The 22,194-nt window shown below is 40.6% G+C and overlaps 1 protein-coding gene across 2 annotated transcripts; it reads left to right on the top strand.

Moving 5' to 3' along the window:
• The first annotated feature begins 791 nt into the window (after positions 1-791).
• Positions 792-20,936, top strand: CAMLG (calcium modulating ligand). Of its 2 annotated transcripts, none has more exons than XM_075859954.1 (4): positions 792-1,218; positions 8,130-8,545; positions 13,967-14,032; positions 18,242-20,936. In XM_075859954.1, the coding sequence occupies exons 1-4, from the start codon at positions 1,068-1,070 to the stop codon at positions 18,431-18,433; spliced, it is 825 nt and encodes a 274-aa protein (XP_075716069.1). In that variant the 5' UTR covers positions 792-1,067; the 3' UTR covers positions 18,434-20,936. The 2 variants fall into 2 exon arrangements, with proteins under 2 accessions (XP_075716069.1, XP_075716068.1); XM_075859953.1 differs by having other exon boundaries at positions 793-1,218; positions 8,127-8,545.
• The last annotated feature ends 1,258 nt before the right edge of the window (positions 20,937-22,194 follow it).

Here is a 22,194-nt window from a genome sequence, read left to right as displayed (position 1 = left end):
CCCCACAGCTGCACCATAAAGTATAGTGCCCCTTCGCTGCCCCTCTACAGTATAATGCCCCCTCAGCTGATCCAAGTGCCAGTGCCCACATATAAAGTGCCAGTGCTCACATAGTGCCACAGTGCCCATGTAGATAGTGCCACACAGTGCCCATGTACATAGTGCCACAATGTCCCCTGTAGATAGTGATAGTGCCACAGTGCCCATGAATATAGCGCCCCCCCCTCCCTTAAAGATAGTGAAACGCTGTGGCCGGGGATTCCAGTCCAGGAGCCACTGACGTCACTGTCCATATATGGACAGTGATGTCTAGGGCTTCCCCGGGCTCAGCGCTTAAAGTAGCAGTTCCCTGCTTCAGCATTGGGTTCAACTGTATCTGCATCCTGAGGACGCAGATACTGTTGAAATCAGGAGTCCGGGACATACCACCGCCCGCCCGAGACACCACAGCGGGTCAGTCCCGCTGAATCTGGGACGGTTGGGAGGTACCAGAGTTGATGGTGCTATATAAATAGTAAAATACTTAATGTTTTTCTTAGATGTAAGCATCTGATACAGATCAGCAGAAACAAGGTTTTCAGCTTTTTCCTTATTGACATTTCTATTTCTCGTTTTTAGGCTGTTTTGGCGGCAGCTAAATGTAAAAACCTAACCCTATGTAATCATTAACCAACCACTAGATGGCGCTGCTTATGCTATCTGTGAAAAAACATCATTTGTGCTGCCATCCAGCTTATTGTGTTCAAGTGCAGAAAGTGACAAGTGACTGTCACACACAGTATGGCGATTCAGGCAAAAACCGGAGACTATTACCAATGTGAACATGACTGCGTCTCAAACGAGAACTACGATCCTGCGGCGGAAACTAATGGATATAGGCAGTAGAGGGACCTAAAAACCTAAACCTAACCCAGTGTAATCGCTAGCCAACCACAAGATGGCGCTACTTCTGCTCTTTGGCAATAACGTCATCAGAAGGCGCCGCCACCCATCTGACAGCGATGTTAGCAGCTTATTGTGTTGAGGACTGCGAAAGGTGGCAGTGACTGACGATTAGCGCATACAGGATGGCAACACCGGACAATGCTGGAGACTTGCTTACCGACGTGACAATGACCGCGTCTCAAAGGAGAGCTGAGATCCGGCGGCGGAAGCTGATGAATAATTCGGAGGAGAGGATGAACAGGATAATGGGTATCCACAAGCCGGACAGCATCGGTGAGAACCTTGCTAAGAATGAGGCAGCGCTTGTAGATGCAGGTTGTGTCATACGCGGAGGCAGCGTGACTGCTGCTCTGTGTCGCAGCGTCTAATGGTAGATCTCTAGACGCTGATTTGCACTGACCTGCATATGACACATTGAGATCCTGCAAGTGCTGTATTTAGAATGAACATCTCAACATGATCATTTCCCTGAGTCACGCGTGTGTGTGTGTGTGTGTGTGTGTGTGTGTGTGTGTGTGTGTGTGTGTGTGTGTGTGTGTATATATATATATATATATATATATATATATATATATATACTCATGCAATCTGTGTCCAATTTTATGGAGAGTCAAATGGTTAAGGCCCCATGCCCACTTCAGTGTTTTCCTTCAGGGTGCTAGCCGTTTTTCTGACGGCTAGCACACTGACCCATTCATTTCAATGGGGACATGCACACTTCAGTTTTTTTGATGGTCCGTTGCTCCGTTCCGATCCAAAGTAGCGCATGTCCTACTTTGGTCCGAGATTCCGTGACCGTGAGGCCCATGCAAGTCAATATGGGCCGTCAAAAAAACTAAAGGCACACGCAAGGCATCCGTGTGCCGTCCGTGTGTGACGGAGCCGTTGCCTAGCAACGGCCGGGCGGGCAGAAAAACATTACAGAAATATTACACTAATCGGCAGCCACTTGTCTCTATCAATCACTGATAGAAAAAAGAGGCTGCTGATTTAAAATAAAAATCAGTTCATATGTACCCGGTCGTTGTCTTGGTGACGAGTCCCTCTTCTTCCTCCAGTCCAGCCTTCCTTTCTGTCGCTGCAGCCTGTGATTGGCTGCAGAGGCGGTCACGTGGGATGAAGCGTCATCCCTGGAGGCTGGCCTTCTGGCGTCATCGCCACTACAGCCTGTGATTGGCTGCAGCGGTGACATGGATGAAACGTCATCGCTGGAGGCCGGACAGGAGGAAAGTAAGTATGAACTTTATTTATTTTTTTTATTTATTACATTAAAATTGTATTTTTCGAGCGCCGAGCATGGTACTGTCCAGGATGCTGAAAGAGTTACCGCTGATCAGTGCAGCCCATTAACTCTTTCAGCACCCTGGACTGTACCATGCTGGGCGCTCGGAAACGGGAGTGCACACGGGCGCTAAAACGGGCACACGGATCCGTGAAAACGGTGTCGAAAGTGTGCACGAGGCCTAAGGCCCTTTATACACTGGCCGATTATCGTGCAGACGAGCGTTCATATGGTGCTCGTTACCGATAGTTCCCCAGTGTACACAGGGCAATTATCAGCAGATGAACGAGCAAACACTCGTTCATCTGCTGATCGTATCGTTTTAAAAAAGTGAAATGTTATCGTTGTCGGCAGCGCATCTCCCTGTGTAAACAGAGAGACGCGCTGTTGACATGATAATAATGTATGGGGACGAGCGATCACAATAACGACTGCTCGTCCCCATCCATAGCTCCGTGTGACAGGAGCAAACGAATATCAGCCGCTGCAAAAGGCCCTTTATTCTCATTAGTACGAACAAAAAAAATTCCACAGCACCGGACCACAAGTGGGTGCACGCCTCAATAGGACCAGGTCCAAGGTCCTCAATACTGGGCAATCGAAAAATAGACAGGGAGGCAGCACTTCCAAAAAACAGACCGCTTTAATAACCCGTGCAACGTTTCAGTAGAACAGTACCTTTCTCAAGCATGTCTGTTTTTTGGAAGTGATGCCTCCCTGTCTATTTTTCGATTGCCCTTTATTCTCATTAGACAATGTGATGGCTTATCGCTAGGCTATGCCATCATATTATAATCGGTGTGGTCTGACTGCGGGGACCTAAACGATACTGAGATTCTTATCATTGGTTTTCCCTTAGGGTATGTGCACACGATAGCAGGCATTTACGTGTGAAAAGACACTGTTTTCAAGAGAAAACAGCTGCCTCGTTTCACACGTAAATGCTCCTCGTATTATGCGAGGCGTCTGTGACGCTCGTAAATCTTGAGCTGCTCTTCATTGAGTTCAATGAAGAACGGCTCAAATTACGTTGCAAAGAAGTGCCCTGCACTTCTTTGCCGAGGCAGTCAATTTACGCGTCGTCGTTTGACAGCTGTCAAGCGACGACGCGGAAATTACAGGTCGTCTGCACAGTACGTCGGCAAACCCATTCAAATGAATGGGCAGATGTTTGCCGACGTATTGTAGCCCTATTTTCAGGCGTAAATCGAGGCATAATACGCCTCGTTTACGCCTGAAAATAGGTCGTGTGAACCCAGCCTAACCAGAGGTGCCACTGGTTGTGCAGGGAAATGCAGCACAGCCCCATTCATGTGAATAGTGCAAATGGCACTCCCGGGAGCCTTTCCATGGTAACTCATCAGCGGTGATGGGCTGACAAATGGAGCCCCCTCCCTCTGTCAAACACCTTTGATGCTGTGGTGGCTATTGAATGTAGCATCTAAGGGATTAAAGGGCCTGGATCAGAGGTTTTTCTGACCCTATCTGTTTCACAGTGATCGAGGCTGTCAATCACTGCTGGGATCCTGCTGTTAATCGCATCTTCTGTTCCTGAGCGATTACCATGACATACTTATACGGCATAGTGCCTGAACGTTAGTTATTCTGTGATGTACATGTATGTCATGGAGCATTTAGGGGTTAAAAGACAAGCACAGTTTCTCTGCTGATCGCCAGGGGTTCCTGGAGCCAGACCTGATCATCCAGACAGCTATCTTTAAGGCTGGGTTCACACACCCTATTTACGGACGTAATTCGGGCATTTTAAGCTCGAATTACGTTCGAAAATACAGCACCAAAGCGTCGGCAAACATCTGCCCATTAATTTGAATGGGGTTACGATGTTCTGTGCCGACGGTCATTTTTTTTACGTAAAAAAGACGCCCGCGTCAAAGAAGTGCCTGTCACTTCTTGAGATGTAATTGGAGCCGTTTTCCATTGACACCATGGAAAAACAGCTCCAATTACGTCCGTAATGGACGCAGCAAAAAACGCCTGCACTTGCCGTTACGTCTGAAATGCCGGGGCTGTTTTCTCCTGAAAACAGCTCCGTAATTTCAGCGGTAACAGAGGCTGCCGTGTGAACATACCCTCACCCTTTCATGACCATGGGTCATTGGTGCCCCTGTGTCCAGGTCAAGTTTTCCATTTCTGATGTGCACTTCTTTAAATGATGATGATAACTTTGCAACTGCTTTGATTATCCTACCTATTTTTGCTTTGTTTTTTGCAAGACTTATGAGACTATAATTTTCTAAATTAGTTTAATTAATTCCATGTTTAAAATTTTTATTATGAGCAGACAAATCACTAAAAATGTGAAAAAAACACTTTTGTATTTTTTTTAAATGTATTTATCAATGTTATGTGTGTGTGTGTATGTATATGTATATATATATATCTCTTTATATGTCTTTTGACAGCGGCAATGACCGTCTGCACAGTACATCGTAAAACACATTCAAATGAATGAGCAGATGTTTGCCGACGCTTTCAATTGGTATTTTCGGCCGTAATTCCAGGCGTAAAACGCCTGAATTACGTCCGTAAATAGTGCGTGTGAACATACCCTTAGCCTTCTTCACTCTCCAGGAGAGAGCAGAAGACTAAAGAGTTAAATCAAAACTTTTACTACCATATCTGCCCAGATAACAAGCTCCGTTATCTCTGGGCAGAAGCCGAAGGAGGGGGGAGGTGCCAAAACACACTGGGGAGAGAGAAAAGTGCAGACTACTTAATTGTGAGCAGAATTGCTTTTGTAACTTTAGTTTCATTTAAAAAAAAAACCACATGTTTGTTTTATGAAACTAAGTCAAAGAGGTGTCGGCACTTGTAAAGAGAGCCGACACATAGATTAGTGCAGAGCTGCTCACGCTGAAGCAGCTGCTGCACTCAAACCCCGATGCACGCTGCAAATGTCGCTATACGTGCTAATTGCACTGGGCATCGGCAGTTAGAACGTATATCGCCGTATGGCAGTCGTGAAGGGGTTAAAGAACGGGTTTAGAACCCCTTTAACTTTTTACACAGATTAGGTTTATATTTAAAATCCAAAATGATGTTTAAAGCAGTGGTGGTCAACATGCCACATGATGGGGGGCCTTTAGATGCGGCCAAGAAGGCCACACATGCATGTTCACTCACAATTCTAGTCTATGGGAATTACGGGAGCAACAGAGTTTCTTTATCTCCTGTTCTTGGTTATTGGTGGGGCTCTCTATCCCAGTCTCTTTTATGGCGCAAAACCGAGATTAGTGTATGTATGCAGAACAGCACTGATAGGCCACAAGGTGAGTACTGAGGGTGGCTAGTTGCCTGCCACTGCTGTAAAGCCAGGAATACACAATTTTAATGCCGTTTTTGGCTCAGTTTTTTGAGCCAAAGCCATGTGAATCCAAAAGGAAGTAAAGTTATAAAGAAAAGACTGATGCATCTCCTTTCTTTTGTGTCCACTCCTTTGTTTGGCAAAAAAAACTAAGCCATAAACTGAACAAAAAATGTCTGTGTGATCCTGGCCTTAAGAGTTTTTTTCCAATCGTGTCCATTTGTGATATTGGATAAGGCCAAAAATGTATGATCACTAGGGGTCTGTTATAGACTGCACCATGCCCTATAAGTGGCCATTGTGTGGTATTTAACCTCTTAATGGCCTGGCCTGAAAAGTCATTAACGGATATGTACACCTTTTGAAGACTTTTATTTTATTTAAATTTCTTAATAAAACAGTGAATTATAGTGTTTTGTGCAACTTTGTAATTTTTGTTTTTTTTAAACATTTTTTAGATACAGCTTCTATGTATCCTGGATACATAGAAGCTGTGCCCTGCCCCGAAACCTAAATCCATTAGGTCAGTAGGACTGGCAGCTTCAGTGACCGTGGGTCAGGATCCAGCTGTTGTCTATCAAATCTAAGTTCATAACTTAGATGTGATGATAACAAGTGGATATGACACGCAGGACCCGCTCTCACCAAAGCCATCCGTCCCAATAAAAACAAATTACAAAGTTGCACAAAGAACTCTAATAGACTGTTTTTTTAGTAGAAAAAAAAAAGTCTTCAAAGGTGTACATAGCCTTTAATGACCAGTTACATTTTTCAACCTTTGCCATAACAGCCATAACTTTTTATTTTTTCATTGATGTGGTTGTATGAGGCCTTGTTTTATGCGGGACAAATTGTATTTTTTTTTCTGCACAGTTTGGGGGTAGAAAATATTTACTGTGTAAGTTTTATAGTTTTTGGTTTTTTTTGCAGGAAAAAGTGATTTTCAGCATTGGTTTTGTTGCTTATTTTTTATCCCGTTAATATATTCCGCTAAATAACCCGTTAAATTAATTCTTCATGTTATTACGGTCGTGTAGATACTTAATATGTGTAGGTTTTTATGTAATGTATGGGCAATAGAATATATTTTTTGCAAAATAGTTGTTTTTTTTTGGACATTTTTATATATTTTTTTTGTTACATTTTTTTTCTCAATCCCACGACGAGAGAACTTTTATTTAGAATTTTATTTTTCACATAAAATTTATTGGCATACTCTTTGTATGCTAATACATTACACTGTGTCACTATGATACAGGTTGATGTTAGGCAGCACATAGTGTGCCCTAACAGCAGGCCTACTGAAGAGACAGCTCTGGAGTCTTTTCTAGGCCACGGGACAGACTGCAGAGGGTTCCCCCAGTCTCCGATTGCATCACCGGAAGTCACCTTTGATCATGGACCGCGGCGATCAAAGGGTTAAACAGCTGGGGTTGGATTATTTTCCGATCCCAGCTGCACTCAAAAGGTGTCTCTAAAAGCAGGAGCTGTATGTTTCAGCTACTGCTTCTAGGATGAGCGCTCACCGGAGGCAAAAAGACTTCACTGTAGATTGAGGACCTGCTCCGCCTGCCGTCAAAACAAAGCGGGTAGTTAGGAAGGGGTTAAAACACCATGTTTTTACAGCAATCCCTGTTTTTCATGGGAAATATTCTCTAGAAACTGTTCGCTTTTTGTGACCACAATTTCGTTCCCGCCCGTCCCACGTAAATTAAAGGGATTGTAGTTTCATTATTTAGATGTATGTAGAAGAGTAGTAATTATTTTTTTTATTTTTAGTCATTTTTAAAACGACTGTATTGGAAATACAAACTTAATTCCTGTATTTCTATATAGACCGTTCAACAGGGTGTGCGCGTTTTGTGGCAGCTGAAATTAATCTGATTCAATTGACAAAGTCATGTCATAGAATATTACAGCCTCCAGGAGGGGATGGAAGACGGCCCTCTCGTAGAGACCAGGTAGTGATGAGGGAATGCATGCAGAGCCTTCTCTGTGTATAGTTTATATTGAGGCTATCCTGTTTTATGTAGGCCTCCAACAGTATGATGGAGCTATCAATAACTAGCCTACCCTCTAATAATAGTGAGATGATTCCTCTTATTCGAACTCCACATCAAATTATTATTTTCTTTTAATGTGGATAGCCACATAAATATATGTTTTATGATAGAAAGCTGATTTAAATAATAACTCTGTGTACTAAAAATAAATATTTATGTGGACTAGATGTGACATTTTTGCTCCTGGCTTTCAAGGCCCATAATAACCCCGGTCGTGAAAGGATTACGAATATGGCTTACATGGACATGAATGCCAACACGCAGGGCTGACCCACCACGGTCGCTAATATTTTCTTTTTAGGAATGAATTGCTGTTGTTCCTATATTACAACACTTGAACACATCTGTGTTCAGATACATTTCCTTTATACCAATAAAGAAAACTTTTTTTTTCATTATCTAAAATAAGTTTTAACTTTTTATTTATTGTTATTATAAAAAATAAAACATGACAAATTTTTCGATATAAATTAACTTTCAGAAAACATTTTTGTGCTTACTTTTTTTTCAGTAGAAGAACTCCGGATGGAATATGTTCTTAAACCAGACTCTCTCCCATTGCAGCCATCTTTAACAAAGCCGGGCACCATGCTTGCTGGAGACAATGGCACATCAAGTGATCATCCATGTGGCAGTGCGGATGGTATAGAGTCCTACGCAGTGGAAAGAACAGACAATTCTGAGTACAGGAAAGACGACAATGGTCTGAGAAACCGAACAGATGTGACACTAGAGTCCACTCCACGAAGCCTGAACCAATACATAACTAAATTTGATGAGGCCATGAAGCTTAGGAACCAACTCAGTGGTGACAAGCCAGTTCCTGACAATGGTAGTGGAGTAGAGGAGTTGGACTCTTTCCGTATTTTTCGACTTGCCGGAAGCGCCCTTCTGGCTTTGACCGTTAGGCTGTTTGTGTGCAAGTATCTGGTAAGATTATCGCATAAATATTCAGTATTAATTCTTTTTTACGAGTGATGAGTGGGCGCAGCAGATTTCATTATAGTCACAATCTTATAAGCAAATGTTAATTCATTTTTATTTTTTTGTTTGTTGGCGTATAATCCGTATGAGAGACATGACAGTTTATCCTCCACTATGATCACCACTTACCACAAACCCTTTCAGTTTCACAATGTTTATTGAATGTGTCCTTAATATGTATGTTATGAATAGCATTTTTACCACGTTTCAAGTAATATTTCATTATACTCTAAGTTATAACTTATACCATGTTTTTCAGTAATGAAGTTAGTAGTAGATGCTTATTTTAATGTTCCACTACCATTTTTGCATGGCCTTTGATCTAAATGTGCGTTTTTAGGCTAATTTAATTTTGTTCTCTGAAATATGGAAATTCTTTGCCACGTGTACTAGTTCAGGGCTGGACGAACACTGGTTGCCAAGTCACCATGGCAACTAGAAAAACTGGTTTAGCAAAAAAGTTTTCTCAAAAACTAAGCCCTCGTGGCTACATCGGCGGAATAATAAAAAAGTTATGGCTTGTAGAATATGGCGGCACAAAAAAAAAACTTTTTTAAAAAGTGTTTTTAATATGCAAAAGTAGAAAACATAAAAAAGCGTAAATTTAAGATGCAAAAAATATAAAAAGTAGCGAGATTTCTGTTGTTTTTCCATTGCCTTCTTAAAAAAGTTAATAAATGTGTACCCCCAAATGGTGCCATTAAAATATACAACTCATCCTGCAAAAAACAAACCCTAACAATGCTATGTCTATAAAAAAAATGTATGCCATGTATAATGCTTCAATCAAAAAAACAAAAAAATATCTAAGTCATTAAGTTCCAAAATATGCCGGTCACTAAAGGGTTAAAAATGGTCTGGATATAATTCCATGAAATAACCATCTTCTTCTAAATTCTTTACTTCCCCTCATTTATTACTATATGTTCATTTGGCAACACAGCTGATTAGGGTTTTTACGATACCAGAATTTTGACTTCGATACCGATACTTCGTGTAGTATTGCGATACTCTATACCAAAATGATACTTTGCAAACAATAATAATAAAATAAAAAGTTCTTCCATTTTCTGATTTGAGGCACGTGGTGTGATGAATTTTGAACCTCCATGTGCCTCACATTAATAGTAATTAACCCCATCATGTTCCTCTCAGTCATAATGGACAACATTGGGTTAATGAGGTACATGATGGGGTTAATTAGTATTAATGTGAGGCACATGGAGCTTCAAAATTCATAATACCTCGTGCCTCAAATGAATAAGTGAAAGAAAACCGTTTTTATTTTATTTAACAGCTTAAACGTCATAAATGACTCTATAAATTTTGTTATTACGGTCGCAACAATACCAAATGTGTATATTTTATGTGTTGAGACTTATTTTAATGTTTATTGTAAGAAATGGGTATTTATTTTTTTACTTTTAAACTTTACTGTACTGGCATATATCTATATGCCATTACATTAGCCTGTGTGCTGATAGCACATAGGCAGTTGTCAGGACATACCTAAGTATGCCCTAACAACAGGAAATCTGGTATGACCGCCCTGGGGTCCTTCAATGGACCCTGTGCTGTCTGCATCCCTGTGCTCAATCGCATCACAGGGATTCCCTGTGATGGCATCCCCCTTCTCATTTTCCCCTTGAATGCTGCGGTCAGCTTTGATCGCAGCATTCAAGGGAATAGCAGCGGAGATGAGAGGTCTCTCTGATGTGTAATACAGCCATTGCCCCGCATCTAACAACAAGTGTGCCCGCGTGCAGTCAGCATGAGGTGATGCAGCCAGTGCTGCACTAATGAGCGCTGGCACTGAACACAGAACATGGGGGTGTTTTGCAGTGCGCCCGCCATGTTCTGACTTCAGTGCCGGCGCTCATTAGTGCAGTGCTGGTCGCATCACCTCATGCTGAATGCATGTGCACACTTGACAGGAGTGGGGCAATGGCTGTATTACACAACCGCAGCCCCGCTCTAACACTACCTGTGTTACAATACTAAGCTGTGCAGCAGCACAGCTTAGTATCGAAATACGTGAATTAACGGTATTGAACCGTTTTAGGGTGCACGGCATCGAAATAGTATCAATATTTCGGTGCATCGTGCAACCCTACAGCTGATATTAACCCCTTCCCGACGGTTCAGAAGCTGAGCCTGTGCCATTAACCATGTGTGTCAGCTGTATGTTACAGCTGACAACTTGCTGAAATGGAGGGGACCAAAGTTATCTCCCATCCCCGCCATTAGCCACCTAAATGCAGCGGCCAAATGCAACTGCTGCATTTAAGGGGTTTGTATCCAATCGGCGCCCCCGCGGCGCTAGTGCAGTGTATTAGAACAGCAATCAGACAGTCCCCTAGTAGGACTAAAAAAAGTGAAGAAAAAGTTGTAAAAAAATAAGTTTCAAGTAATGAAACAATCGTCCTTTTTTCCCTTATCAAGTCCTTTTTATTATTGAAAATAAATAAATAAACAAACCATACATGATTGGTATCGCCGCGTCCGTAATGGCCTGAGCAATAAAGATATTTTATACCGTGCTGTGAATGCCGTAAAAAAAATACCCTAAAAAACAATGTCAGAATTGCTGTTTAATAAAAAGTGATCAAAAAATCGCATGTATCCAAAAATGGTACCTATAAAAAAAAAAAAAAACATGCCCTCATACAACTCTGCCGACGAAAAAATTAAAAAATTATGACTCTCGGAACATGGCGACAGAAAAATACATTCTTTTGACAAAAGTTGTTTTATTGTGCAAAAATTGTCAAACATAAAGCTATATAAGTTTGGTATTGCCCGAATCCTACTGACCTGCAGAATAAAGTTAACATGTCATTTATAATGTATGGTGAACGCTGTATAAAAAAAAAAACGACTAAAAGACTATGCCAGAAAAAGTGATCAAGAACTCGCATGTACCCCAAAATGTTACCAATAAAAACTACAGCTCGTCCCACAAAAAAGTGTCCTCATACCACTACGTCTATGAAAAAATAAAATTAGTTAAGGAAAGAAAGGGCCGAGGGGAACATTTCTTCTGTTTCAAGAGGCGATTTATCAAGGCAATAATATTAGGGAACCGGGAAGGGAAGGACTTAACCATATCTGCTGGAAACGAGGGTGCCCGTGTTATACCAGGACAACACTTTCTCAGCAAAATTCCCCAAACTGCAAAGGTGTAGAGTGTGGACCAAAAGGGGGATAAGATACAATACCATTTATCAGTGCGACATGGGCCTGTGCAGAAAGGATTGCTTCACAGCGTAACACACATCTATGGATTTTTTTTATTGTTTTTTTTTACCCCCCATTACCTGATTATGCCCCTGATGTACTCTGCCCAGATTACATATGCCCCCATGTTATAAACTGAAATACTGTAATACTCCAAACAAAACTACCACCAAGCAAAATCCACGTACCGAAAGCTAAATGCCACTCCCTCTCTTCTGAACCCTACAGTGTGCCCAAACACCCGTTTAATTCAACATATATGGCATTGCCATACCCTTAACATTTTTTGGGGTGTGTTGGGCACAACAGATTTGCCACCGAAATGGTGAATACCATGAGGGGTGTAGTTTCCAAAATGAGGTCACCTCTGGGGGGTTTCCACTGTTTTGGTCCCACAGGTGCTTTGCAATTGTGACAGCACCCAGAAACCAATCCAGCAAAACCTTAGCTCCAAAAGCCAAATGGTGCTCCTTCTGTTCTGAGCCCTGCCATGTGTCCAAACAGCAGTTTATGGCCACATATGGGGTATTTCCATACTCTGGAGAAGTCGCTTTACAAAAGTTTGGGGGCTTTTTCTCCTTTATTCTTTGCGAGAAAAAGTGTTTTTTTTTTTAGTTTTTTTTAGCTAAAACATCTTATTGGAAAAAAGTTACATTTTTCATTTTCACGTCCAAATTCTAATATCTATGAAACATCGGTGGGGTAAAAATGCTCACTACACCCCTAGATGAATTCATTGTGGGGTGTAGTTTCCAAAATGGGGTCTTTTTTTTTTTAGGGTGTTTCCTTTTTTTTGGCACCACAAGAACTCTTCAAATCTGACATGGTGCCTAAAATGTAATCCAATAAAAAGAAGGCCCCAAAATCCACTTGTGGCTCCTTTTGCTTCGGAGGTCTGTGTTTCAGTCCATTAGCACACTAGGGCCACATGTGGGATATTTCTTAAAAACTGCAGAATCTGGATAAATATTGATTTGTTTATTTCTGGTAAAAACTTCTGTGTTACAGAAAAAATTGATTATATTGGAATTTCTGCAGAAATAATTAAGTTTGTAAATTGCACCTCTACTTTGCTTTAATTCCTGTGAAACACCTAAAGGGTTAATAAACTTTCTGAATGCTGTCTTGAATACTTTGAGGAGTGCAGTTTTTAAAATAGGGTGATTTATTGGAGGCTTCTAATATATAGGCCCCTCAAAGCCGCTTCAGAACTGAACTGGTCGCTAAAAAATAGGCTTTTGACATTTTCTTGAAAATGTGAGAAATTTCTGCTAAACTTATAAGCCCTGTAACGTCCTAGAAAAATAAAAGGATGTTCAAAAAACAATGCCAAACATAAAGTAGACGTATGGAAAATGTCAATTAGTAACTATTCTATGTGGTTTAACGGTCTGCCTTACAAGCAGATACATTTAAATGTAGAAAAATGCTAATTTTTGCTAATATTCTCTAAATTTTGGTGTTTTAAATGCTGAATTTATCGACCAAATTTTACCTCTGACAGAAAGTACAATATGTCACGAGAAAATAATCTCAGAATTGCTCGGGTAGGTAAAAGCATTCTAAAGTTATTACCACTTAAAATGAGATGTGTCTGATTTGAATAATGAGGCTCTGTCAGGAAGGTCAAAAGTGGCTGCAGCGGAAAAGGGTTAAAAAACTAAAAATAAAAGTAAATCTCAGCCAACAACAGGTCCCTATAATAAGATTTAAATCTAATTTGGCAGCTAACAAAATATTTGGTTCCTAGATTAGGGGCCAATAGCACGCAAGTCATTTTTTCTTTCCTCTGGAGCATTGAGAAAGGCTTTAAGACTGCCAATTGGCTTATGTTCTTGAACATTACAAACCTCTGCTATAGTTGCCCCCAATTCGGCTGTTGCACCGCAGATAGGCAAGTTAGAAATTGAATGTGTTCCTTATAATGATTCAGGAGCTACCACTATAAGTTGAAAATATTGTAACCTAAGAGACCACTGTATTTCTTCAACTAAGTTAAACAGAATCAATCAGCTAAATAGCTAGAAGTCTTTCCTGAACTGCATCGCTCTGATTGTCATAAAGTTAAGTTTTTTTGTTTTTTTTTGTAGATCAAAATATTTACTGTATTTCTTCCTTTTTTTTTTGTAGTCAATATTTGCTCCATTCCTCACATTACAACTTGCGTTTATGGGACTGTCCAAGTATTTTCCAAAGGTAAGAAATGAAACAAATACTCTCAATTTGCTCTCAAGAATCTTAATTTGTGGGGTTGTTCTAAAGGGCTTTTACCGTGCGTACAAGTCTTCATTCTTGCTTTTATAGTTTGTTCATTTTTTATATATTACGCCACATTAACCTCTTCGGGCACCCGGACATGCTATTACGTCCAGGTGTGGGGGGTGATGTTCGAAGCGAGCTCACGCGCTGAACGCGCTCCATATGCTGCGGGTGTCGGCTGTATTTTACAGCGGACACCCGGGACTAACCGCCTGGAGCAGCGATTGCGCTGTTCCTGGCCGTTTAACCCCTCAAATGCTGCGGTCAATCGTGACCGCAGCATCTGAGGCGTTAAAAAGAGGGGAACAGCCCCCCTCCAACAGCTCATTGCCCCCTGCAACGAGATCGGGGGGTGACTATGGTTGTCATGGCATCCCAGGGTGCTAATGAAGGCCCCCAGGACTGCCTTCGCTCTGCCTCTTCTAATCTCTGCCTGTGGCAGTGCTTAGCAGAAGCCTGTAAAAATGACGATATACTGCAATACATTAGTATTGCAGTGTATTGTACCAGCGATCTAACGATCGCTGGTTCAAGTCCCCTAGGGGGGCTAATAAAGTGTGGGGGGAAAAAACAGCAAAATATTAAAAGTTAAAAAAAAATCCTTTTTCCATTTTCCCCCTAAAGTAATGTAAACAGTAAACAAAATGGGTATTGCTGCGTCCGTAAAAGTCTGAACTATTACAATATAGCTTTATTTAACGCCATAAAAAAATGTAAAAGCCAAAATCACTGTTTATTTGTCAACTTGGCTGTCAAAAAAAAATGTAATAAGTGATCAGAAAGGTCTACGTACCAAGAAATGGTACCGATAAAAACTACAGCTCATCCCCCCCCCCATAAAAAAGCCCTCACACCACTCAATCGGTTAAAAAAAAAAAAAGTTATGGCTCTCAGAATGTGGCGACGCAAAACCTTTTTTTTTTTAACCAATTTTTTTATCAAATGTAGTAAAATATAAAAAACCTATATAAATTTGGTATAATCGTATTGAGCCACAGAATAAAGATGAGTTGTCGTTTTTACCGCACAGTGAAGGCCGTAAAACGAAACCCCAAAAACAATTGAGGAATCCGTTTTTTCCAACTTCAGCACGCAAAGAATTTGTGTTCCGTTTCCCAGTACATTATATGGAACTATAAATGGTACCAGAAGAAACTTCAACTCCTCCTGCAAAAAATAAGCCCTCACGCTACTCTATTGACGGAAAAATAAAAACGTTATGGCTCTTGGAATGCGGGGAAAAAAAATCGAAAATCAAAAAATGGCTCAGTCCTGAAGGGGTTAAAAAGCATTTGGCATAACTTTGACAACTCTCCAGAGCTCCAGACACCAGAGCCTCTGGCACCTTTTTAAGAACATTTAGAAAGATGCCTTGCTAAAGGGAAGGTTGTGGCTCTAAACCTTCTGAAAAGGGGTGGAAGTTAAAGGTAATCTGTGCTATATTATAATGCCGGCAGAAGTATCATATGGCTTCTTAGAATTATTCCAGCTGGGTGGCAGAAAGTTCTCTCGTGAGCACCCTCCGCCTGTTACAAACACCGACAGCAGCCTCCACGTTAGATTGCATAGCGGTTTATATTTTGGCCAATCGTAGGGCTGCTTCCAGCTGCTTAGTGGGTGCCAGTGCTAGCAGGACATCTTATAGATTTTGTAAAGTAAAGAGATCATGCTTGCGACCTGTAACCAGCAAGAGAGATTATGATTCTATTTAGTAATTTTAATTTATGGCCCTGTAATATTAAAGTGGTTATTCGCTTTGGATAATCCTTACTTATTAGATGGGACCCTTGACAATAAACTGGTCACAAAGTGAACCGCAGCAGTCAACTGTAATCTGTGGGTAAAGCATAAAGTGCTCTAAAATTTCCCCGGTAGACGGCTGTGCTGACTCTGCACTTGATATAACACAGTGGACCAACACTCAGTGGTCCAAAGTCCTGTTTTCAGATGAAAGTAAATTTTGCATTTCATTTGGAAATCAATATCCCAGAGTCTGAAGGAAGAGTGGAGAGGCGTCAATCCAAGTTGCTTGCGGTCCAGTGTGAAGTTTCCACAGTCAGTGATGGTTTGGGGGCCATGGCATCTGCTGGTGTTGGTCCACTGTGTTCTATCAAGTCCAGAGTCATTGCAGCCGTCTAGCAGGACATTTTAGAGCACTTCATGCTTCCCTCTGCTGACAAGCTTTATGGAGATGCTGATTACATTTTCCAGCAGGACTTTGCACCTGCCACTCTGCCAAAGTACCAATACCTGGTTTAATAACCACAGTATCACTGTGCTTGATTAGCCAGCAAACTCGCCTGACCTAAAACTTATAGAGAATCTATGGGGTATTGTCAAGAGGAAGATGACAACAGACCCAACAATGCAGATGAGTTGAAGGCTGCTATGAAAGCAACCTGGGCTTCCATAACACCTCAGCAGTGCCACAGGCTGGTCGCCTCCATGCCACGCCGCATTGATGCAGTAATTCATGCAAAAGGAGCCCCGACCAAGTATTGAGGGCATATACTGTACAGACTTTTCAGTAGGCCAACATTTCGGTATTAAATATCATTTTTGAAATTCGGCTTATTAAATATTCTAATTTTCTGAGACACAAAATTTTTGGTTTTCATTAATGGTTACCATAATCCTCAACATTAAAAGAAAAAAATGCTGGAAATAGATCACTCTGTGTGTAATGAATCTACATAATAGGAGTTTCACTTTTTGAATTTAATTACTGAAATAAATTTACTTTTTGATATTTTAATTCATTGAGAAGGACTAGTAAATGCAGTGACTCGCAGGTGATGTCTTCTCAGATTGGAGTAGTTAACTTTCCTTTTCTTCCTCATCCGACTCAAATCGCCATGATGACGTTTTATAGCCATGAATCGTCTTTGCAGATTAAGCAGCACATACATCTTTGACTCCTTGATTTTCCAGCACCCTCCCCACCTGTTCCCAATCTGATCTCTCAGCCTCTAGTAGGCTTACCAGGATAAGTGGCGGGGCAGGGAGCCAACTGCTGTCTGCTCCACCGCAATAAGTGGCTATAGCCAGCGGCTCCCTTTATGTTAGGAGGCTGTCACAGCAATCTGCTGTTCTCTTCCTCTAACTAGTGGAAGAGAACAGATGATTGCTGCGGCATCTGTCCACTTTGTACGATGGGCTGAGGCTTACCAGGGGATTCGCCAACTCCCCGGTAGGCCAGTCCATTTACCAAGTGTCTGTCTACTGTAGGAGTCGTACCCTAATATAGTATATTGTGCTGCCATATAATAAAGTATTCTATTATGGTCACAGAACTTAGCCAGATCAAAACCTCTGAGTTTCTTATAATACACATACAAACTTCATGTATACAGTCAGCGACTTAAATAGGGATTTTTTTGAAGGATGGAATAGCTTAGTAGACTATGCTATTACATCCTAAGAGACCCCTTAAAAACGTATACCACGCAGTATACAGTTTTTTAACATGGGAACCTATGGGTGACGGATGTCACTGTATGTCATCTGACAAAGACCCTTCACTCACTATGGGTCGAAAACGTTGCTTGTCGTTTGTGGATGTCTTGACAATAAAACCACTTTGATGATTTGAAGACGTGTGCTGTTGTCCTACTACTTTTTTGGATGTCACTGTATGTCATCTGTCACAGGTATACGTTAAACGTACACGTCGGGGAAGTTTAGCAAGGGAAGGAGTCCTGGTAAGAGCATCAGGTACCTCTCTGCCCAGGTATCCTTTCCTGGGGCAGCTCCTGACTGCACTGTCCATATATGGACAGTGATGTTGGGAGCTTACCCAGTGCCGTGATCCCCAGCCAAAACTCTTCCGATGCTCTGGATGAGGACTCATACATAGTTAAGCTCCTGACATCACTGTCTGTGAAGAGCTTTTCTGGGGCCAGACGTGACGTCAAGAGCTTCCCTGGACACAGTGCTTCAAGTAGTGCATGCACTCGGCTTTTGGGCGATGTTTCCCAATGTTTGCCTGTACAGTGGGATACGTTGCAGCCTTCCGTCGGTGGTCTGGAGTCCCGATGTACACCTCTGACGAATTGAAAAATGAGATGTGAAGGAGGCCTAAGAGAAACTTTAGTATATGTATAGAAGAGTACTAAAATATTTTCATTATTTTCCTTTTTTTTCTAGGGGGAGAAGAAGACTAAAACAACAGTCCTTACTGCAGCTCTTCTTTTGTCTGGAATCCCTTCTGAGGTGCTAAGTCGTTCCTTGGATACATATGGCAAGATGGTGGATGTTTTTACTGACCTCTGCGTTTACTTCTTTACCTTTATCTTCTGTCATGAAGTACTTTTATTTTTTGGTATAGGAGATCCATGATTATTCATTCTTGTACTAAAGAGACTGTCTGTTTCTGTCCAGGATGATTTATTCTTATATAGATTCTAAATAAAATATCACCTACAACATAACTGGGGGGAAAAGAGCAGTCCCCCTAATATTTTTTTTTACCTAATCTTGTTTGAAATTTCCAACAGTTTTCTTTTATTTCTTGTTATTTTAATTATCAGTTTGTAAAGCATGTGATGTTCTGGTGAATCCATGTATTTCATATCAAAAGAAGAATGTAACAATCCTTTGATTACAACAAAATACATTAGCGTCAGCATCTTTATAGCTTATATACAGTGTTGTATGAAAAGACTCTACGTTCATTACAATTATTAAAATAATTGACTTAATAAATAATTGACATAAATATTTACCCTCCTTTAAAGTGCACATTTAGTAGAGGGACTTTGAGCAGCAGTGACTTTCTTCAATCTTTGTATAGCGATTTCAGTTTTTCCCATTCTAAATTCACCTTTCCAACTTAATTTCCACAAACTGTCATTTGGATGAAAGTCTGTATAATATTAACATTGTTGTATTCAAGCCATTTTTGTGTAGCTTTGCCTCCTTAGGCCCCATGCGCACGACTGTATTTTTCACCAGTAATTACGGAAAGTACTTACGGACCCGTTCATTTCTATTGGCTATGGACACCTTTCAGTATTTTTACTGATGGGTGTCCGTGCTGAAAAAAATTATAGAACCTGTCCTGTTCTTGTCAGTAATTACGGCAAGGACTCTCCCATAGAAGTCTATGGGAGCTTCTGTAAATACTGACGGCTACTGATGTTCATCCGTAAACCGTCTGTGTTTACGAAAGCATTGCTAGGCAACATGTTGATGACATTATTTGCAACCTCTTTCTTTTTGTAAGTATCCGTATATACGGATGAAATACGGATGTCTACTGATCCGTATTTACGGCCTTCTTTCAGGATAGATGAAAATACTGTCGTGTGCATGGGGCCTAAGAGAAATTTATTGACTTATACATTTTCTTGTGTCCACCTCTAGTGAGGACTGTGTGATACCGGCCTTACTAATAAAACCAGTTAGCTTTTCCAGGTGTTTAGGTGTGTCACAGAAGTGACTAGTTATGAATTTAATTTTTTGCATTTAATAATTATAATGGATGTAGATCACATTTTGAAGACTATTTTCAGAGAAGCCTGAACCAGTATAATTCATTATACTAGCCAATAAAGTAGGATCAACACCTTTTATGTACACATTTTTTATTTAGATTTTACTAGAATTTCTTACCATTATCCTTGGTTTTTCTGTAATTCTAAGGGTATGTTCACACGCAGAGTCAAAAACGTCTCAAAATACGGAGCTGTTTTCAAGAGAAAACCGCTCCTGATTTTCAGACGTTTTACTGTGCCACTCTCGATTTTCGCAGCGTTTTTTACTGGACGTTTTTGGACCTTTTTTCAATAGAGTCTATGGAAAACGGCTCTAGAAACGTCCCAAGAAGTGTCCTGTACTCTTTTGCGGCCGTTTTTTTAAGCGTAAAAAAACCCAGTGAAAAAAATGCTCCGTTGGAACAGAACGCTGTTTTCTTATTGAAATCAATGGGCAGATGTTTGGAGGCGTTCTGCTTCCGATTTTGCAGGCGTTTACGGCCTGAAAAATGGCCGAAAATAGGCCGTGTGAACGTACCCTAACACAACACTGGATTTCAGAATACATTTTTGTAAAACTGGATATTCTATATTTTGGATTTGGAGGCATTGTGCATGAAAATTAAGTCTTGTTCCAAATTTCCATTACCTTGTAAAATGATATGATGTATTTGTCTGTAAAACTTTAGGCTCTGTTAAGATATGCTTCCATGTTTGCATTCAGATGACCATACCATATGGCTCTGTGCAGAAGCTTAATGTTTAGTTCCCAAGCAAAATCTTTGGGAAATGTTTCCTGCCTTGTCCTGCTAATATTTAAGCCATTCTTATATTATATTTACAGCTCCTACAAGGAGTTATAGTTTTCTGAAAACTGCCTATGGGCAGTTTGGCAATAGTTTGCCAAAAAGGGGGAAATATACAGTAAATGTTCTATATATCTGAACCCTTTTGGGCTTGACTACTACTTTTGACTACTACTTTTGGATATAAAATATGCAAAATAACTTGGTGTTAAATCCTAATGCAGAAAGCAGTCAAGTTCTGCCAGGCTCTATTTTGTTGACGAATGTTTACCTATAGTCACAGGGCTGCCTGCTGCCTTCTACTATTTCTGTTATTGTGAATAGAGATAAGTAAATTATTACTAGTAGTTTATATTGGTTTTCTTCCAAAATTCATCCCAGCTTTTTGAAGAATTTGTTGTGTATGCTTTCTATGTATATTCAGGCATATGAGGGTTCAAAGCATATCTGTAAGTCAATACATTTTATGAAACATGCATGTGCTCATTTTTCCATTTTTGTTCATGGATTCAGGAACCTAAACCTCATAAATAAATAGAAAAAGCAAAAAAAAAAAAAGCTTGACTGCGTAGTAACTGTGTGCAGTCTTTTATATATATATATATATATATATATATACATATACAGGAATGTATAGTTTTATTTCATTAATTATATATTTTTTTCTAATATGTAGTTATTGTCTGATTATATGTCTCTTTAAACTATATTTTATTTACATGATTTACATCTTGCGTGTTTTGCTGCAACCGCACTTTCAGAGAGTTGCTTTATAGCAGACAGCTGAAAATTTGAAAACAAAATACAGAAACAACCTATTGACTTCTATGTGAGAGTGTTGTGGACATGCACTTTAACTGTGAATGAAAGGCACAGGAACTGGACTGTCCCCATCTGCTATTGTTAATGGTGGGATCCTTTGTTGCCTTCCCCCTCATGATAATGACATGACTGTTGTCCCTGACACCATTCTACACAGAACAAGCTGAAAAGTGATCAGTTCATCCGTTTGCCTTCGATTTCTGAAGGTACGCCCTGTCATCCATATGTTCTACCATGTGGCTAAGATCTGTCATTTGTTCACCAATAGGGTGATCAGGCTTGCCTTCCCTTTCGCCATTAAATCCATCCAGGTAAAACTGAGTTTACTTGTCGCAGATTTTACACTTTGCAATTCAAATAATGAGATGCGCGACAGATTTGAACACAGCCTTAGGGTATACTATAGAAAATCTGCAGCAGAATCTCAAGAAAAACGCTGGTAAATATGTCACAAAAATCTGCACCATATAGTGCATTTTTCCTGCTTATATTGCTGCGGGAATGCTGCATTTTTTTCTGCAGCAGTTTTACTTGCGGGTTTAGGGTAGGAAGACACAGGGCGTATTCAGGGGGGATACACTGTGTCAAGCTGCGCAGCGTATACGCCCTCAATATCGCAGGGAATGCCGTCCGAAAAACCGAACCACACTGTGATGCGTTTTTTCGGGTTTAAATTCCGCTGCGTAAATTATTGCACATGCTTACCGCCTCCCTGCATGACGTAGCAGGCCATGTGACAGCTGCAGCGTTTACATGGCTTGCTACGTCACCCGTGAAGGAAGGCCGGACTGGAGAGGAAGCGGGGAACTCTGGGTAATGTGAAGGATGGTTTATTTACCTATATTCTCTATATGAAATTACATTGTGAATTATCAAGCAGGATGCCGAATTACTAAGATATGTATTCTCCATTTTGTAATTAACTTTCCTCTATATAATTCAAAGAAACATCTTCTCTTCATGTGTTCATCGTGTGGCCTTCATAGTCCATTGTAAT

Source organism: Rhinoderma darwinii, chromosome 3 (genome assembly GCF_050947455.1).
Source record: "Rhinoderma darwinii isolate aRhiDar2 chromosome 3, aRhiDar2.hap1, whole genome shotgun sequence".
Classification (NCBI taxonomy): domain Eukaryota; kingdom Metazoa; phylum Chordata; class Amphibia; order Anura; family Rhinodermatidae; genus Rhinoderma; species Rhinoderma darwinii.
Note: the sequence above shows the minus strand (reverse complement) of the source record. Positions and strands in the feature narration are given on the sequence as shown.

What these genes read in the sequence shown, in the direction of transcription:
- CAMLG (XM_075859953.1), top strand. Translation starts at nt 1,068, where the DNA reads ATGGCAACACCGGACAATGCTGGAGACTTGCTTACCGACGTGACAATG. An exon ending in CCACAAGCCGGACAGCATCG is followed by an intron (nt 1,219 to 8,126) that starts GTGAGAACCTTG and finishes CTTTTTTTTCAG; the next exon opens with TAGAAGAACTCCGGATGGAA. An exon ending in TGTCCAAGTATTTTCCAAAG is followed by an intron (nt 14,033 to 18,241) that starts GTAAGAAATGAA and finishes TTTTTTTTCTAG; the next exon opens with GGGGAGAAGAAGACTAAAAC.